General features: G+C 41.3%; 3 protein-coding genes across 3 annotated transcripts; 2 read left to right on the top strand and 1 right to left on the bottom strand.

Annotated features, from left to right (window-relative positions):
* Nucleotides 1-697: 697 nt before the first annotated feature.
* Nucleotides 698-1,087, top strand: LOC106837813 (histone H2A type 1-H-like). Its single transcript, XM_044777048.2, has one exon. The coding sequence runs from the start codon at nucleotides 698-700 to the stop codon at nucleotides 1,085-1,087; it is 390 nt and encodes a 129-aa protein (XP_044632983.1).
* Nucleotides 1,088-1,439: 352 nt separating this feature from the next.
* On the bottom strand, nucleotides 1,440-2,105 carry LOC106837812 (histone H1.3). The gene has a single exon (XM_014851542.3). The coding sequence runs from the start codon at nucleotides 2,103-2,105 to the stop codon at nucleotides 1,440-1,442; it is 666 nt and encodes a 221-aa protein (XP_014707028.1).
* Nucleotides 2,106-6,897: 4,792 nt separating this feature from the next.
* Nucleotides 6,898-16,412, top strand: LOC139045879 (histone H4). The gene is made up of 2 exons (XM_070515504.1): nucleotides 6,898-7,376; nucleotides 13,822-16,412. The coding sequence occupies exon 1, from the start codon at nucleotides 7,046-7,048 to the stop codon at nucleotides 7,355-7,357; it is 312 nt and encodes a 103-aa protein (XP_070371605.1). The 5' UTR covers nucleotides 6,898-7,045; the 3' UTR covers nucleotides 7,358-7,376; nucleotides 13,822-16,412.
* Nucleotides 16,413-17,628: the final 1,216 nt, after the last annotated feature.

Here is a 17,628-nt window from a genome sequence, read left to right as displayed (position 1 = left end):
CAAATTTGCCCCTAAAATTAAGTGGGTTTCCCTGAAATTTAAAACAAACAAACAAAAAAAAACAAAACCTCAGTCCTGGGGATGAAGTGGAAATGGTAGAACAGGTCAACCCATCTTTCCAGAGCCCATTTATTTCACCTTGGTTACCCCATCTTCAGGAGCTCGCTAATCAACCACGCTGCCTTTCCAAAGGTTCCTTTTCCCCTCCTCACTCCCTATTTCTTGCCTATTCACCGAAGAGCTATTATACAGTCAATCATGGCTCCCTGTGTCCTCTCAACAACTTGTGGGCAAGGAATTTGTCAAATACAGTAACTCATCAACCGCCGGAGATGACTTTTACACTTTTTACTATCGCTTAACATCGAGGGAGTAGCCATAATTATACAGATTTAGGTGGAATAAGCACAGAGTGAATAGCCTCCCAAAGAGGACTCCATTGATCTCAAGGAAAAAAATCCAAGCTTGTCATCTGTTTCACTATATGTACAAGTTTTAATATCTCAATCTCTGATTGGTGCGGTACATATTTTCTCTCTCTATAGCCCATGCCAATAGGTCCAGGGGTACATTCTGATTGGCTAACACTCAATAGCCTCTGAAAACCAATGGAAAAGGAAATTTTACGAAACATCCAGAGACTATAATAACCCCATTCGCAGACTAGATTATTGAGAATTACAGCCTGTCTTCTAATATGTCTGGGCGCGGGAAACAGAGTGGTAAAGCTCGTGCTAAGGCCAAGACCCGCTCTTCTCGGGCCGGGCTGCAGTTCCCCGTGGGCCGAGTGCACCGCCCGCTCCGCAAGGGCAACTACGACGAGCGGGTCGGGACCGGCGCGCCGGTGTACCTGGCGGCGGTGCTGGAGTACCTGACGGCCGAGATCCTGGAGCTGGCGGGCAACGCGGCCCGCGACAAGAAGACGCGCATCATCCCGCGTCACCTGCAGCTGGCCATCCGCAACGACGAGGAGCTCAACAAGCTGCTGGGGCGCGTGACCATCGCGCAGGGCGGTGTGCTGCCAAATATCCAGGCCGTGCTGCTGCCCAAGAAGGCCGAGAGTCACCACAAGGCTAAGAGCAAGTGAAGTTTAGACTTGTATCAGAAGCCAAAGGCTCTTCTCAGAGCCACCAAAAATTATTCTCAGAGGACTGTAACTATGGAGTTATTCATAGACTTCTGAAAGCCCAGCAGTGCGCGCGCATGTTTGTGCGCGCTCATCTTTCCACCCTGCCGCAGTAAGTGATCAGCTGGCCAATCACATGACGGCGGTAATTTTTTAAAAAAACGGTAAGAAAAATCGTAAGCGATCCTTTAGCTACCTGTTGCTTGCTATGGTGGTTACCAAAAACATTCAGTTAAGCTCTTTTACCTGAAATTAGTGGGTGGCTCTGAAAAGAGCCTTTGAGATTTTCAGAAAGGGACTTCCCGCTGCAAGTTTATTTTTTCTTTGGCGCCGCCTTCTTCGCCTTCGTAACCTTCGGCTTGCCAGATTTCGGCTTGGCTGCCTTGGGCTTAGGAGCTTTGGCCTTTGCTGGACTCTTAGCTGCCTTCTTGGGCTTGGCTGCCTTCACCTTTTTCGGGCTTTTGGCCACTTTTTTGGCCCCAGCGGCCGCCGCCGGCTTCTTCGCTTTCTTGGGGGTCTTCTTGACGCTCTTCTTCGGGGTGGCCGCGCCTGTGGCCTTCTTGGACTTCTTGGGCGCCCCAGCAGCCTTCTTGGGCTTGGCCGCGCCCGCCTTCTTGGCCTTGGGCTTAGCTTCCCCGGCGGCAGCCTTCTTGTTGAGTTTAAAGGAGCCCGAAGCGCCGGTGCCCTTGGTCTGCACCAGGGTGCCCTTGCTCACCAGGCTTTTGAGACCCAACTTGATACGGCTGTTGTTTTTCTCTACATCGTAGCCAGCTGCCGCCAGCGCCTTCTTGAGTGCGGCCAGGGACACACCGCTGCGTTCCTTGGAAGCGGCCACAGCCTTGGTGATGAGCTCGGACACCGGGGGCCCGGACGCTTTGCGTTTTCCAGCAGCTGCGCCCGTTTTCTTCGCCTTCTTCTTAACAGGTGTTTTCTCTGCAGGTGCTGGAGCAGTGGGAGCCACTGGAGCAGTCTCCGACATTTTCCTGTTTTGCCAGGGAAACCAAAAAGTAAGCGTAAACTGTCAGAACGGCGTGTCCCGGGCGCTGGTGGCTGGGGGTTTATATAGAGAGTCGCTGAGTGATGATTGGTTCCTGCTCCGTGCGCCGCGCAGCAGAGAAGGGCTCCTCGGCTCTGCCGTGTGGCTGTGTTTCTTGCCCCTTAAAAAAGAAGAAAAATATAAGAAATCTGGGCATGAAATAATTAGGGATTTGGGGGAAACGGATCCGAGAGTCTCCAGGCTTCATTCCTGCCTCATTTGTTATAGCTAGTTTCAAAACGGGCACCCTGAAACTTTCCTGATTCCCCCAACTCTCTTGAAAACTTCGGTCAAATTGAGACAACTTTCAGATTTTCTTTAAAAATACTATTTCTCTCTGTTCCCTTTGCAAATCTTTCTTCCAGGGAAATGTTCTGCACATTCTTTTCTTTGCGACTTTATATAAATAAACTCATTTTTACTCAAATAAAGAAGGAAAATCGGATTTTTCACGGGAGCAATAGCACAGCTCTCCCGCAAGTTCTTTGCACTAAGCACTGGGAATTGGCACTGGGGTAGAAAATTCTACGCACAAGACGGATAACTATTTTATAAAAGATAGATTTTATTTTTAAGTATTTGAGTGAACAGTGTGTAAACTGCCTTTGATCTCCTAGTTTTGGTGATTTAAACATTTTAGGAAGGGAGGGGGGTGAGGTTGCGCCATTCGTTTTCTACATAAACTGTTTTAAATAGAGTCACCAATCCTCTTAAAAAATTGTTAAACTAGATTTTTCAGACCTAGAATAGGCTTTAGAGATAAGCCACCCCATCAACAAAGAAGAGAAGTGAATCATGAAGCAACAGAATGAGAGTTGTGCATCATTTTACCAGCTGGGAGCTGAAGAACACTGTGAGATCATGTGTTTCTATTCTATCTCCTTAAAATTGTGCTTGACAGACACCGTGTCCCTAAGATTTTTTTCCTGCAATATTTAGCGTATAATCTTGTGCATATTTCCTATATTTCAAGATAATATTTAAAATACAAATTTGATTTGACTGTTTTTCAACATTCCAAGTAGGGACACAGAGGTTTAGAAAGAAAAAAGTTCTCTTTTAAATCAGTTTCTGAATGTTCATAATTCTCCCTGGGCTTTTTACTAACAAAATATGAACTAGGCTGTCACAGCCTAAATTAATTAGCTGAATATGTCCTCCTAAGGAGTTGAGCAAACATTTCATAGCAAACATGACCGATTTTAAGACTCCATCTTTCTTGGTTTGCCACACAGCAGAGCTAATGGAATTAGGTAAATATTGGATAATTAAGCACAAAATTAATATCCACCAAATAATCAGATACTGAAATTCAACCCCATGTTTATTAAAATAAAGACGAAAAGTATTCTGGTATTATGTTTCTTCTAATTAATACTCCCATTTCCAAAAACCTAGTTATTCTGGTCTGCATTCAATGGTTACGCAAATTTTCTCGTATAAATCCAAGATACAATAATCAACTGTAAAAATGTCATCTCTCTACACTTAACTAATTCCATAAGAAGCAATTGGCTTGTTTTTAAATAGACTTTTATTGGCTGGCGGTGACTGAAATCAAGTCTCTGGAACTTAAGACCATGTTATATATCAAATACAAACACTGTGTATGAAGAGGTAAGCTTATAGGATTGTATCTGCAGCATCTAATTCTCCCTAGGCAGACATTTTCTGGGTTTCTAGAGGAAGGGGCTTTTTGTCATCCACAATAGCATTGTTGTCAATAGCGGTGGTTACAAACATTATATAGGCCCTTTTTCTTTTCAGTCCAGAGACTATTATTATCTAGACTTAAAATACAATTAAAATTCAGATTTTTAAGAGTTTACTATTTTGGTCATCATTGTAGTTGTAACATCAGTTGTTGAATAATTGCTGGAATTGCTTCCTGAGTTACATATACTCAATTTAAGATAAGTGAAAAGTTCTTTCTACAGCAGATGTCACCATTTCATTCTTGTGCAACTCTTACTGGTTCCCATGGCTAGTTAGGTTCCAAATAAGTAGGAAGAGACTGGGGCTAAGGGCGATTTCCTTAATTGTTTGTAGGTAATCTCTGCCCTTCCTGGAGGGCAATAGTTGAGACTTGATTTCATAGGAAAAATTCTTCCCCAGATGTTTATAGAAGGATGGGGCTGTGCTGCACATAGCTACTCTTACTGCTTGAGACCCAGGTACTTATCCTCTCTGTAACTGTGGTGTGGACAAGGTTCTTGACAGCTGGATCACCCCATGGGACAATAAACTGGAAAAGTTTCACCTATTACTTTGGTAGTCCACAAAAAGGTTGTGTTTATTAGTTTTGAATTCTAAGTCTGTATATATCTGAGAACAGTGGATTTTCCACTAGACTAAGACTGGAACCCTTTATTTTATAGATGTAAAAAATAACTGAGGAAAACTAGAGGCCAGCCCAGTGGTGTAGTGATCAAGCTCATGCACTCTGCTTCGTCTGCCTGGGGTTCATAGGTTCAGGTCCCAGGTGCGGACCTAGCACCCCTCGTCAAGTCATCCCACATAAAAAAGTAGAGGAAGATTGGCAACATATGTTAGCTCAGGGCCCATCTTCCTCACCAAAAAAAAAAAAAAAAAAAGACTGAGAAAAACTATGGTTAGATAAGTGATGGATATCTCACTTATGACTTCATATTCTCTCAAATTCGGTGTGACCCCTCCCCCACTTACCACAGTAAATGACTGTGATAGACATAGGTAGCACTCACCAGGTCAATCCACAAGGGCTGTGCTTAATTATTCCAAAATTCAGTGAATTTCAAAGCTTTAAGGAGAAGAGTGACTACGTTGAATAAATACTAAAAAGGGCAAAGAAAAAATAAGGGCTATATAGCAGATCGAGCATTGTGTTAGGATCAAATGTTTTCACAAGGGCCGTGAGAAATCACCTCTATTTTGATTTCTTATGAGAAGGTCTCACCTGAGGATACTTTCACTTGAAACTCTGCTCCAAGCACAGTTATATCTTACTAATTTTATTTCCTAAAAGTGGCATTACTACTGACCAGCTTCCAATTTTCTTTCTGTATGTCCCTCTCTCTATCTGTAATATTAGGTACACCCAGAAATTGGCTCATTTCTATTATACTTCAAAAATACTCCAATCCTCACTTCCTACAGTAAGCCTCATACTCAAATATCTACCACATTGCTTTTCCCAGGCTGGACTAGATGTTCTTCAGAAGAAATTTTCTATCACAGCACAGCCCAATAGAACTTATTGCAATGCTGGAAACAGTCTGTCTCTACACTGTCGAATGGATAGACCCTACCTCCATGTCGTTATTGAGCACTTAAATGTGGCTAAAGTGACTGAAGAAATTAATTTGTAATTTTTTTATTTTAATTAAATTAAAATGAGAACATGTGGCTAGTGGGTAACGTAGGACAACACAACTTTAAAACAACTCTTCTCAAACTTCATTGAGCATACCAACCACTTGGACATTTTTTAAAAATGCAACATCAGTTCAGTGAACTTAGAGCTGCACCTGAAATTCTGTAAGTCCAACGAGCTCCCAGGTGATGCTAATGTTGCAGGATGTGGCTGCTCCACACATCACTACTAGGTTGAAACTAGGAGTAAGCCGGACTGGTGTCTGACCCGGAACCCTGAGTGTATTTTTTCTCTTCCCTCAACTAGACTTTGAGTTCTTTAAAAGAACATGTGTGATTGTCTTTGTGAAGCTGGAATTTGTACACCATTCTTGGCATACAGTAGACCCTAAACTGTTGAGTGAATGAATCAGTGGTTCTTGTTTGGTGCCTTTCTCAAAAAAGAGAGCATGTGAGATCACTGTCTGAGTCTGCAGATAACTGTACCTGAGCTAAATCTCAAATTGTCTCTCACTCAAGGAAATGAATAATCTTCTGACTACCTATATGCTAAGCAACAGCACAGAGGGAATTTTTAAAAATGACACCTGTAGTACGTAAAAGCTACTCAATGTGAATGTGTGCAACATGAGCAAATATTGGCATTTGTCTATTAAACCTATCAACCGATCATCTGTCTGTGCAACATGACTTCAGTTACTCTTTTTACTTGGACAGTATTTCAGTTTATTAGTGTTGTTTTGTTAATTCTGTTAATTTGCAAACTTTTATTCACCATTATGTACCTTCAGTTCTTTCCTGGCATAGATCAATGGTAGATGGCAATGTCCTAAGACTCCAGAAACGAGCCTCAGTTATACCTCCAACAATAGCCCTTATTAACACAGGATTAGCTCTCCAAATGTGGGATTCTTCATCTTTACGGTGCAAATAGTGCTTTATAAATTAGGGAGCAAAGAGCAGAATTTCAGTTAACGTTGGTTCCCTTTCCTAGAGCTCCCTCGTTATTAGGAATGCTGAAAATGATGTATATGTATATACTCTGCCAAAATGGAACGTTCCACGATAGGCTAAATTTAATAATGTAAATATTGCTGGGAATGTAAGAATTAGTGCTTTTATATTTAAAAGAACACTCACAAAGAACTTCTACAAGTAATTTTATTATGGCATCTCTCCGTTTGGTAGACAAGTGTAGTGCTGCTGCCTCCTTTTTATAAACCATAAAAGTGGTTAGGAGACTTGTACAATATCTGTTGTTTGAGAAAACCCACAGGCACAAGACTAGAGGCCACAGAAACCAGACTCCGGACCGCTACCAGGAAACAGGAAACAGTCAGCTACTGAATCGCGTTTCCCCGCCCCCTTCCCTTGTTAGGCAGTAATAGACGCCCAGTAGAGTAGGGAAGGGGCGGGAGTAGAGGTCTCGTTCCCGCCCCCGCCGTTTCAGTTTCCTAAAAGGTCCGCAGAGTTGATATATAAATGGTTGCAGCAAAGTGTTAGGTACTGTAGTGTGATACTCAGTTTTCATCATGTCTGGCCGTGGCAAAGGAGGAAAGGGTCTGGGAAAGGGAGGTGCTAAGCGCCATCGCAAGGTGCTGCGCGACAACATCCAGGGCATCACCAAGCCCGCCATACGGCGTCTGGCCCGGCGTGGGGGTGTCAAGCGCATCTCCGGTCTCATCTACGAGGAGACCCGCGGGGTGCTCAAGGTCTTCTTGGAGAACGTCATCCGGGACGCGGTCACCTACACCGAGCACGCCAAGCGCAAGACTGTCACCGCCATGGACGTGGTCTACGCGCTCAAGCGCCAGGGGCGCACCCTCTACGGCTTCGGCGGCTAAGCCTCACCGCAGTCCCCAGGTCTGTAGCCCATGCTCGCTCACAAAAGGCCCTTCTCAGGGCCACCCACTTGGTCACACGAAGGGCTGTTAACTGAAATTTGAAGGTAACATTGAGTGCTTTGTGTCATTTTTTTGTTGTAATTCTAACTTTGCTAATTTTGTCACTTTTCGGCAGTCTGGTAGCCTTTGTTTTAGTTTTTCTGTAGTTAATAGTAACTTCCCAAAGATGGCGGCTCTTCAATGCGCACAGAAATAAGGAAAATATGCGGTTGGAAGCTGCTGGGTTTACCAGCCAACTGGAACACATTGCATTTAGTAATGGTAGCGACTTCCTAGTTTAAGTGTTAGCAACTGACTTCATTCTACTCCAGGACCGTTTAAAACTCACTCCTGGAATGTCTCACTAACCCAGCCGCTAGTGTCCTCTACATGTCATCTGGGGCTTGTAACTCTAGGGTCCTTCCTACAGGAACTATGGATAGCTATGCATAGATGGATCCATGGCTAGTAAACTGAAAAGTCAGCTACGGAGGACTTGGGACTTTAGGGGGACAAAAGCTCCTGGATCATCTTACTGCTTTATTTCTAAATTTATTGCCAAAGCTTTGAGAATTTAACTTGAATGTTTCTAAATGCATTCTCTCAACCTGTGGCTTTCCCTCTATGACTGACTGCATCCTTAATCTCTCCATTTTCCCAGCAGGCAGAAGACATAGCCCTCAGGCCATCCTATGTTCACCCTGCCTCCTGTGTTCTAAATCCTCTCTCCTTGGATTTATCCTAAATCTAGATTGAAAACACACCCTAGTTTGCCGGGATTGTTTCAGTCTGTACCTGTTTTAGGATAGTTATTAATGGAGCCACCTTCCACTATCAGTAACTTATTTGACTGGACAATAGATTAGTTGGTCATCCTTAAACTGGTGATAGACCAGTTTAAAGTCTTAATATTCTCTCTACTGGCTCCTTCCCATCCACATATAGTTTTAGTGTCTCTCAATCCATGTCCTGTCCATTACTACATCCATCCCGTTTTATCAAATCTTCAAGACCTGAGTAATCTGGAGTCACTATCTCCAAGTCTCAGTCATTCTTCATAATTAGGACTTCTGCACTAATCACTCACTAAAAATACCCTTGCTATGGTTACCAGTGACCTCCTAAGTATCAAATCCAAAATTACACCTTAATTTAATTTATGCTACATCTGACTGTATTACTCCGGGCTTCAAAATCTCACCAGTTTTCTGGTACTTTTCTTCCTGACCCAGATGCTATGTTCATGATTCTTCTCAGTTTGGTTTTATGGGTCCCATTCCTCTGTCTCTGATTCTTCCTGATGAATCTCTTACACTTTCTTCTCATCGCTTCTTAGAGCATCTTAGATCTTCCCTGAGCCAGCTCTTGCAGAGTGTGCCGTAAATGGTGAGACATCATCTAGGCACCCAGAAAAGAACTGAGTATCAGCTGAAAGATAGCAGAATATGCCACCCCAAAATATTCCACTTTGGCATAAGGATTATTTTGAGCTAAAGGCGCTTGAAAAACAGCAGATGCAAGAATGGGGCTCTGTCCTCTCCTTTTCTTCCTGAAAACAGATAATTACTCAACGTAAAAGGGATTTAAATCCCTTCCGTATACTAGCAATAAAAGAACATTCTTATCAGCAGAGATGAGGAGTCAAGGCTGAGAGAAATCTGTACAAACATACCTTGTTAAAATGACTCTTAGCAGGCGCCGGCCCAGTGGCCGAGTTGTTAAGGTCTGGTACTCCACTCCGGTGGGCCAGGGTTTTGCTGGTTTGGATCCTGGGCACAGATGTACCGCCGCTCATCAGGTCGTGTTGAGGTGGAGTCCCATATAGCACAACTAGAAGGATCTACACCTAGAATATACAGCTATGTACTGGGGCGTTCTGGGAAGAAGAAGAAGAAAAAAATCAAGAAGATTGGCAACAGATGTTAGTTCAGGTGCCAATCTTTAAAAATTGCTTTTAAAAAAAGAAAACTCTTACCTTCCTTTAGTCTCTCCATATATTTGAGTTGCTATTTCACAATTACTATTCTGTTCAACCTAGTATATAAGCACTTAGGCCTAACCACTTTTTTGGTCTTAATTTTGCTATGAAGACTCCTATGTATGTATAAAAATATTAAATAAAATTTGTATGTTTTTCTCCTATTAATCTGTTTTATGTCAGCTTAATTCTTAGGCCCAGCTGGAGACCCTAAAAGGGTAGAGGAAAGTTTTGCCTCTTATCAGTGCCCTATAGTGACCATAGATTCCGGATAAGTCTCTACCTCCATTCTTCCCAGCCTACAATCACTCCATCCCACTGCAATCAGAGATCATCCCATCCAGGCAAAAATAAACAAAATAAAAAACCTTCACTGGTTCTCCTAACATCTGGAGAATAAAACTCCATTTCCTGTGCTTTATCTGACTTCTGCTCACCTGGACATCTTCGTCTCAAAGCCCCTCTCCCCAGTCACCACCAATTTCTACAGCTGAACGTACTGAACAGCTTGTCATACTTGGAACTTTCTTCTTGTGAACAATATCTTTTACATACACTCTTTCTTAGTCCACAAATAACCTTTAATTCTTTTGGAGATTTTCTCCAGTAAGGAAGGAAAGAAAAAAATGGGTTTCCTCTACTCATCTTAGGTTCTCTGGCTGGTCCCTGTAAATTAGATTAACAGAAGACAAGAGTAAACCAAACAGTAGTTTAGCATGTGCATCAGACGTACACATGGGAACACTCAGGGATGAGTAAAGGAGTGGTTAGAATTGGGGGTCTATATACCTAACTTAGTAGGGGAAACTGAAGGAAAAGCCAGTAATTTTTTGGAAAGACAAATGGGCCTTTAAGAGAATAGATGGGAAAGATGATAGTTTGTGACAATGTGTGGGTGTGGTGCCAACTTCTCATTTCCAAAAAGAGACGAGGGTTGCTCCTGAGGAGGGGATTTATGACAATTGAGCTCTTTTGAGAGGCTCTAACTTTAGGCAAATAAGACTTCAGGAACTGAGATGTCTTCAGCACGAAAGAATTCTCATGCTTTATATAAGTGCTTATATAAAGCGGCATATTTTGAGGTGGGATTTCCTGATCCCCTCCACTCCTTTAAGAGTCTCCATCAGGAGAACTTTACCTGATTTTGCCTCGGAAATCAGCAAAATTTTTCCCAGGCAAAAATCAGCACCTAGGATTTCCTGACATTTCACAAAGAGTTGCTGGTGATGATGATGATTAATACTTGCTTTCCTCTCTGAATGCCTCGAAGGCTTGGACCATGTTTTCATTTTGGTATCCTTAGGACCTAGAAGAATTACATGGTATGTATTATTCACTTAGTCAATATTTGTTCAATAACTAAATGAATAATCTATCAGGGCCACTACTAAACTTTTATACAAATTGTTCCCTTTTAACAGTAATGAGCTTTCTTCTCTTACCATTCCTTTGCACAAATATCAGACTTGTGGCTGCCAATCACTATTGCAGACTTTTTAAAATGCAGATTGCAAATCATAAATTGGTAATGAAACAATTTGATGGGTCCCAAACAGCATGTAAAAAAATAAATATGTCTCATGTTTCTTGTTCTTACAGGCAGGTCTAAAATGGCCTCTTCAAAAGAAGACATTTTACTCAAAATTTTCTCACAAAAATAACACGTTCATAAGCTGATAAGTAATCAAAGTGAGCCATATTTCAATCACTATTTAATGGAAAGCCATGGTTGCTATTGAATTCCTAAACTTCATTTTGCTGGCATGAATTATAAGAAAATAAAAGAAGAATTAGTAGTGTTTTTTCTTCTGCATTTGTTTTCTTAAATGTGATGCCAAAAAGATTGTTTCTTTAGTTCTGTAACTAGGATTGGCCTCTTCTACAATGTAAAATTTCCTAAAAATGTATGGTATTATCTTTTTGGCATATTCATTTGTACAGTATGAAAAAGTTACCACAACAGATCTTTTATGAAAAGATTTAATTATCCAAATTAATTTACTTTGAGTGAAAATGATATGTTTAATAAAGTGTTATTGGTGATGCTTCAGAATCCAAGATTAAAATTTGGATTTATCTATATTCATTGATATGGACAAAAAAAAGGGAATGGAATATATATATAGAAAATATCAATGTACCATCTCATGTAATAGGTGAAAATATTGTGTTATAAAATTTTAGTTTCAAGTATATGTGTTTTTGTTTTGTTCTGTTTTATACCTAGAATGTGAAAATTGGAGGACAAAAAGTTTGAAAACTACTGGCCTATCTATCTCCTTTATAAATTTGTGCAATTCTCAACTTAGAACTTGGCCTCCCTTACCCAGGCTTTGAAACAATTCTCAGCCTCTGTCACAGCTAGATTGCAGATATGTGGCCTATAAGGCTTCACCAATCAGTCAGACCTTTAAAAGACTCCAATTGATACCAGCCCTGATATCGGTTTCCCTACATTATACCTAGCATATGTCAGGTAAAAACCAAAGCACTCATTCCCTGCTTACTCTCTGGCTTCCTGGCTCCAGAATCCACTATCCTCCATGGAGACAGACACAGCCAAGGACAAGCACCTGGATTTGTTATCTCCTCCCCACAAGGAGGTACAGGCTGGTGGGAGAGCTGCTGACCAGCAAGGTCGCAGGCTTCCTCCTTTCTGCAGGTAGTCTCAAGTCCAAAGACAGGCTGGTGGGAAAACTCGCACCAGCAAGGCTATATGCTCCCCTCCCCTACCTAAAACCCCAAATAAAAACCTTTCCTTTTAGCTTTCTGGGGAGTTTTGGATTTCAGCGTTAGCTGTCCTCTCTCCTCGCTCAGTGACGTGCAACAATAAAATTCCTACTTTTTCCACTACACCCGGTGTGAGACATTGGCTTGCTGCGCAACAGGTGAGCGAACTGACTTCAGGTTCTATATCACTCTCCAAAAGGAGATGACAGGACAGCAGAGATCTGTTTGGAGCTTCCACATCTGCTGGGAGAAGAGATACCAAAAGCACCCAGCTTTGAAAGTAGAGGCAGCAGTCAGGGCTTCCAGGTGGGTCACATACTGGCTCAGTAGTGACAGTTGTGACAAAGCAGCACCAGGCCAATTCTGCAGCATGGTTTTGGGGTTTGTCCCTAGACATGTTTTCAGCCATAGTCATCAGGCCTCCCAAGAATGCTCTTACCTATCCCTTTAAACACCACATTTAATGTGTGACCAATCAGAGTCAGACTTTCTTGTTTGCAGCTAAGAACTGAATACAAAAAAAAGGTTTTAAATGATTTTAACTACTTTCTGGTAGGCTTTTGTGTATTTTAGGTATTTGAAGTTGTTTCACAGTGATATGTAGGAGAGGCAAAAGTAGCAGAAGAAAAGCATACAAATTTTATTTTACGCATACAAGGGAGTCTCCACAAGAAAAGGAAGATCCAACACGAAGCTAGGCCTGAGCACTGACATGCTAGGTTGAACCAAGAGTGGCAATTGTGGAAAAGTAGCTAAAATATATGGAGAGACTACAAGAAGATAAGGGTTATTTTAACAAGGTCTATTTGTACAGATTTCTCTCGGTCTAAACTCCCATCTCTGGTGATAAGAATGTTTCTTCCTCCTGGTACAGAGACAACATGAGAATTTCACATGAGAATTTTCTCTCCTGCTTTCAGGAAGAAAAAGGAAGTTCAGAGTGCCCTTCTTGCATTTGCTGTTTTTCACATCCGTTTAGCTCAAAATAATCAATATGCCAAAGTGGCATGTTTAGGGGTGGCATGCCGTGGTATAGCCATGGTAGACAGAATAGTACATCCCCCCCCAAAAGATGTCCATGTCCTAATTCCCAGAACCTGTGGGACTTTGCAGATGGGCTGAAATTCAGGATTTGGAGATTAGGAGATGATTCTGGATTATCCACGTGGGCCCAATGTAATCACAAGGGTCCTTATAAAAGGGAGGCATGAGATGCAGAGTCAGAGAAGAGATGTGATGATGGAAGCAGAGATTGGAGTGATGCACTTTGAAGATGGGGGAAGGGGCTACAAGCCAAAGAATGCAGGTGGCGTCTAGTAACTGAATAAAGCAAGCAAGCAAATTCCCCCCTAGAATCTTCAGAAAGGAACACAACTTGACCAACACGTTGACTTAGGATCATTAGACCCATTTTGGAATTCTCACCTCCAGAAGTGTAATATTATAATTTCTGGGGTTTTTTTTTTTTTTGAGCAACCAAGTTTGTGTTAATTTGTTAGAGCAGCCGTAGAAAACTAATATGACATTAATATGCCCTAACTGGAGTAGCCTTAATCTTCCTTTGTCTTATTGTGAAAATTGGCTAGGATTTTACCTGGGAACTTAACCTAAGTTTGCTATGGTAAAACCTAGTTCCCAGAGTAAAAAACATAATTATTTTACCTCTGAGATGCCCAAGTTGGATTCTTAATCAAATCAATACTTCATCTCCTTCTAGGTGCCAAGCAGTAAGACAGACCCTGCTGCCAGATACTGAAGATCATTGAACTACAGACTGCCCCCAACTTACCATAGTTCTACTTATGATTTTTCAACTTTACGATGGTGTGAAAGCAACACATATTCAGTGGAAACCATGCTTCAAATTTTGATCTTTTCCGCAGTTAGCAATATGCCATATGATACTGTCTCGTGATTCTGGGCAGTGGCATTGGAGCCGCAGCTCCCAGTCAGCCACATGATCATGAGAGTAAACAGCCAATACACTTACAGTCATTCTGTACCTATACAGCCATTCTGTTCTTGACTTTCAGTACACTATTCAGTAAATGAGATATTCAACATTTTATTATCAAATAGTCTTCATGTTAGATGACTTTGCCCAAGCGTAGACTAATGTAAGTGTTCTGAGCACATTTAAGGCAGGCTAGGCTAAGCTATGATGTTCGGTAGGTTAGGTGTACTAGATGCATTTTCAAATCAAGATATTTTCAATTTATGATAGGTTTATCTGGATGTAACCCCATCACAAGCAGAGGAAGATCGGTATAATGGATAAAATAGTATGTTGGTAAAGGTCCAGACAATGAAGTAGAGTATAGTAGAGAACCCAGAAACCAGCCCGCACACATGGAAGCGCTTAATGTAAGATAAAGATGGCGTAACAGACCTGCAAGAGGAACATGATGTCTTCCATAAATGATGCGCGGATAGTTGGACATCCACATGAAAAAACAAATGAAATTAAAACCTACACCAAGAATATTAAAGACTGAAATGTGAAAGGTCAAAAGAAGCTTTTAGAAAATAATATAAATAAATATATCATCATGACCTTGGATTAGAGAAGAATTTTTTTAAAACAAGACATTAAAAAGAAAAGAAAAAACATGAAGTACGAGATGGGTAATTGTGACTATATTAAAATCAAGGAGTTCAGTATACATAAGCCACTATATGAAGAGCAAAAATATAAACCACAAAACTGAAAAAGATACAAATATAAAACTAGTAAAGTGCTAGTATCCAGAACATATAAATCAATATTGATTGAAATCAATAACAAAAATGGAAAAGAGATTTAGAAATTGGACAAAAGACTTGGCCAGGAACTTCATAAATGAGAAAAATCAAATGATTAATAAATATGTTAAAACATACTCAGCATCCTTAGTAATCGAGTAAATGCAAATTTAAAAGCTGATGGGATAATTCTATACACCTAGCAAAGTGGCAAAAGTTAAGAACTCTGAAAATAATAAGTATTGTTGAAGATGCAGAATAACAGGCTGTCCCAGGCACGCCTGCCTGGTGAAAGCATCAATTGATACCATTATTTCAGAAGACAGTTTTGGCGTTACCTAAGATGATCGTTGATACACCATAACCCCGGATCCATAGTTGAGTGTCAGGAGACATGTCGGACAATGTTCGGAGCAAGATTATTTGAAATGGCCAAAAGCTGAAAAAGAATGCCTATCTACCACCAGTAGGTTGGATAAATTGTGGTGTATTCGTTATGCAGAACACTATGCAGCAATGCATATGTAAAGCAGAAGAGAAAGTCACAAAAGAATATGCAGTGTGCCTCAATTTATATCAAGTTTAATTACAAGAAATATTAAACTATATCACTGAGGAATACATACATAGAATGTAAGTTTATAAAGAAAGGCAAGAGAATCCTTGTCACAAAAATCAAGAAAATACTTGTGTCTATGAAGAGAAAGGGGATGGAAAACCGGAAGACATACAGGAAACTTCTAAGATACTGAGGAAGTGGCAACATCTACTTCCTAACCAGAAAGGTGGCTGACGGGTAGTCACCCTATCAGCATTATTAATATATATTGTGTGCCTGTTTTATGCACATTCTTACTGTGTATTTCACAGTAGGAAAACATAATCATGGAAAAAGATTTAAGAATATTTCCAAAATCATGTTATAAAATGTGAGATAATTTAGCAGTTGTAACTTGAACGCTGTCCAAAAGTGCTAACATAATGCTGAGATAAAGAATGTACGTAGCTGCAAACCCAGTTTGGATCTCTGAACTTTAGAGGGTATGAAGAGTGAAGTATGGCATAACATGCCACCCTAAAATACAACTGTAGGAGTTCAGGACATGCCAGCCCAAAATATGCTGCTTTGGTATGTGGATTATTTTGAGCTCTAAGCACTTGAAAAACAGCAAATGCAAGGAGAGGCTTTCTCTGATATCTGCTTATCTGCCTGAAGACAGATGTTCCAAAAGGATCTCACTTATCATAAATCCTTTCCCTGGGAGTTTCATCAACCAGAGAGGATTGACTCTTATTGCCGGAGAGGAGACTAGTGGCCGACACAACATCCAGACATACCTTGTCACAAACTGTCATATCTCCTATCTATTCTAAGGGTCCAGACCTCTTTTCTAAAAATCACCTCTCTCCTCTAAGAGGCCTACACCTCCCCTCTCCTTTCCCTATTAAGAGGGTAGTTAAGTCTCAATTCTAAGGCACCTCTTTGAGTTACTTATTTTCCCCTGGGTATTGCCCATGTGTACATGAGGTATACATGTTAATAAATTTTCTGTTTGTTTTTCTTTCGTTAATCTGTCATTTATTATAAGGGTCTCAGCTAAGAACTCAGAAGGGTAGAGGGAAAATCATTTTTCTTCCCTACAAGAGACTCTCGATAAACATGTATAGCTACTAGTCTTAATAACTGGTCTTAATAACAGAAGGTGTGTGCCTACAAGGACACCAACTAGTATGTGTTAGAAAGAAAGGGGCACACCTGGCTCTTCTCTCCTGGTGAAGCAGCGCCGTGCTCCATCGCCCGCTTCCTTCTTTACCCTGTGATATATGGCAGCTGCTGTGGGGCTTGCGCCTGTCATGTTTGTCTTTATACTCAGTGCCTAGCTCACAGCAGGTGCTCGAGAAATATTTGTCCAATAAATGAAAAAATAAATAAACATTTACCCTTAAACTGTGTATCAGTCAACATGAAGACAGGTTACTGGAAGACTTGTGTGGCTTATTTCAAAAGAAAGTGAAGGGGCTGGTGCTGTGGCTGAGTGGTTAAGCTCGTGTGCTCCATTGGGGCAGCCCATAATTTCACTGGTTCGGATCCTGGGTGTGGATATGGCACTGCTCATCAGGCCATGTTGAGGCAGCGTCCCATATGGCACAACCAGGGAGACCTACAGCTAGAATATGCAAGTATGTACTGGGGGGCTTTGGGGAGAAGAAGGAAAAAAGAAAAAAAAAGAAGACTGGCAATAGATGTTAGCTCAGGTGCCAATCTTTAAAAAAAATAAATAAATAAAAACAAAAGGAGATGAAAAGAACTTTTCAGTGGGGATCCAGCATGTTGAAAAGAAAAGAATGTGATGAGTCTAAAGATTAGTTGGCCCTCCAAGTAAAATAATCCTACAGTGAAACTCAGTTTTTCTTTCCACCTTCCCATGCTCCAAACCCACCCCCTGCACCACCTTAAGGTAAGGCAGATTCCTCTCTTGCCTGCCCTTCCAATACCCTCCACACTGCTCTGCACTTGCATCCACTCCAACCTCCACTAAAGTACTGAGGTCCCGTCTCCAGAGTGAATCTTTTGACACATGAAACCTAAATTAGATCATGTTCCTCCTCTGTGTGAATCAAATCCAAAATCCTGATCCACAGCTGCAGGATCCTATAAGCAGGGGTCCCTGGCTACTTTTCTTACTTAGTTCCTGGTAGGCTTTCAGTTTGCGCAGCATCGGCTGCTCCTGCTCCCTTTTCTCCAGTCACACGGGCTGCCCCTTTGTTCCTGGAACGCACA

Source organism: Equus asinus, chromosome 8 (assembly GCF_041296235.1).
Source record: "Equus asinus isolate D_3611 breed Donkey chromosome 8, EquAss-T2T_v2, whole genome shotgun sequence".
In the NCBI taxonomy this organism is placed as follows: domain Eukaryota; kingdom Metazoa; phylum Chordata; class Mammalia; order Perissodactyla; family Equidae; genus Equus; species Equus asinus.
This window is presented reverse-complemented; position numbering and strand designations above follow the sequence as displayed.